General features: G+C 46.0%; 1 protein-coding gene across 2 annotated transcripts in view; it reads right to left on the minus strand.

The window, feature by feature from the left end:
* Parp4 (poly(ADP-ribose) polymerase family member 4) overlaps positions 1 to 1350 on the minus strand; it is a 104057-nt gene that overhangs the window by 76132 nt on the left and 26575 nt on the right. For both annotated transcript variants that reach the window (XM_026783255.1, XM_013349240.2), the window contains exon 9: positions 225 to 398. In XM_026783255.1, the coding sequence (XP_026639056.1) occupies positions 225 to 398 (174 nt within the window). The remainder of the gene's footprint in view (positions 1 to 224; positions 399 to 1350) is intronic.

Genomic DNA, 1350 nt, shown 5'->3' on the forward strand with positions numbered 1-1350 from the left:
GCCTGGTACCCACAGATACCAGAAGATGACACTGGGTCCCCTAGAACTGTAGTTACAGACGGCTGTGGGCCACCACATGGTTGCTGGGAACTGAGTTCAGGTGCTCTGCAACAGTGGTCAGTGCCCTTAACCACTGGGCCATCTCTTCAGTCCCAATTCACCAAAATTTAAAGCCATGACGGTGCAACACATTTTAAACAGAGTTCTTTATGCCAGGACCGTACCTGACAAAGGTCCTCTTTCTGAGCTAACAACCTCAGGTTAACTTCTTCGGATGCCGGGTGTTTGTGAGGAATCAGTCGGTAGAAATCGGCCATCGTCTTCTGCAGTTGCTCTGCTGGTTCTCCATTCTTCAGTGCTGTTTTTATGAGAAGGAGAACCCCCTCTGCTTTACTCACCTGCCAACAGAAAAGCAAATATGCTTCTTAAAGTTTAAATCCTGATAATCATAGAAGAGATGTGCATAAAAGTATCTGAAATAGCTGCTGGGGACATTAGAACTACGAGTTTTCTGTAGACCGCTGACTATGCTACAGTTTGGGCCTTTAAAAAAATAGAATATCTTTTATTAAATCTCCACAGTTTCAGTCCTGTTAGTGTGGGTCTTAACTGTGTTCCTAAAGTCCGGATTTTGAAGCTTAGTCCCTAGGGAGGTGCTTCAGGGCAAGAGGTGGGACCTTTAGGAGGAAGAGCCTCCCTTTCCCTTTGCTTCTCGGCCTTGAAGTGAGTGAGTTTTGCATCACAATACAATCCTGATGGGATGCGTTGCCTCCTCAGAAGCCCAAACAACAGGCCCAATCTATCAAAGCCAGAGATCTACAACCGTGGGTCACAAGAAATCTTCTCTGTAGAAATGGATTGTCTCTGGTGTGTTCTTATAGTGACTGAAAACTGACTCACAGCCACCAGAGCAAAGGCTGATCTTAAGGTCCAGCTCAGTTGTGAGTGAGGCCAGCAAGGAGGATGCTTGCAAAGCTGGTCTTGGCTCAACTGTGGGGATACATCCAGGGGCTCCTCGCGTCTTTTTAAAAACGATTTTTAATTTATTCTTTGGTAGTGTTACACATGTGTGCATTTTGATCAGACCCACTCCTTCTCTCATCCCCTCCTGCTCCTCCTGGATCCTTCTTCTTCTCAACACGTGCCCCGCTACACAAACATCTTTCTAAACACAACCCACTGAGTTTACTGAGGGTTGCTCGCATTTGTCTAAGTGCAGGGTTATTCTCTGGATCATGGCAACTTATGAGTGGCTACACCACTGAGGAAAGACGCAGTATCATCTACTATACATATGTGGACACCACTGAGGAAAGACGCAGTATCATCTACTATACATATGTGGACACC

Source organism: Microtus ochrogaster, chromosome 17, assembly GCF_000317375.1.
Source record: "Microtus ochrogaster isolate Prairie Vole_2 chromosome 17, MicOch1.0, whole genome shotgun sequence".
NCBI lineage: Eukaryota > Metazoa > Chordata > Mammalia > Rodentia > Cricetidae > Microtus > Microtus ochrogaster.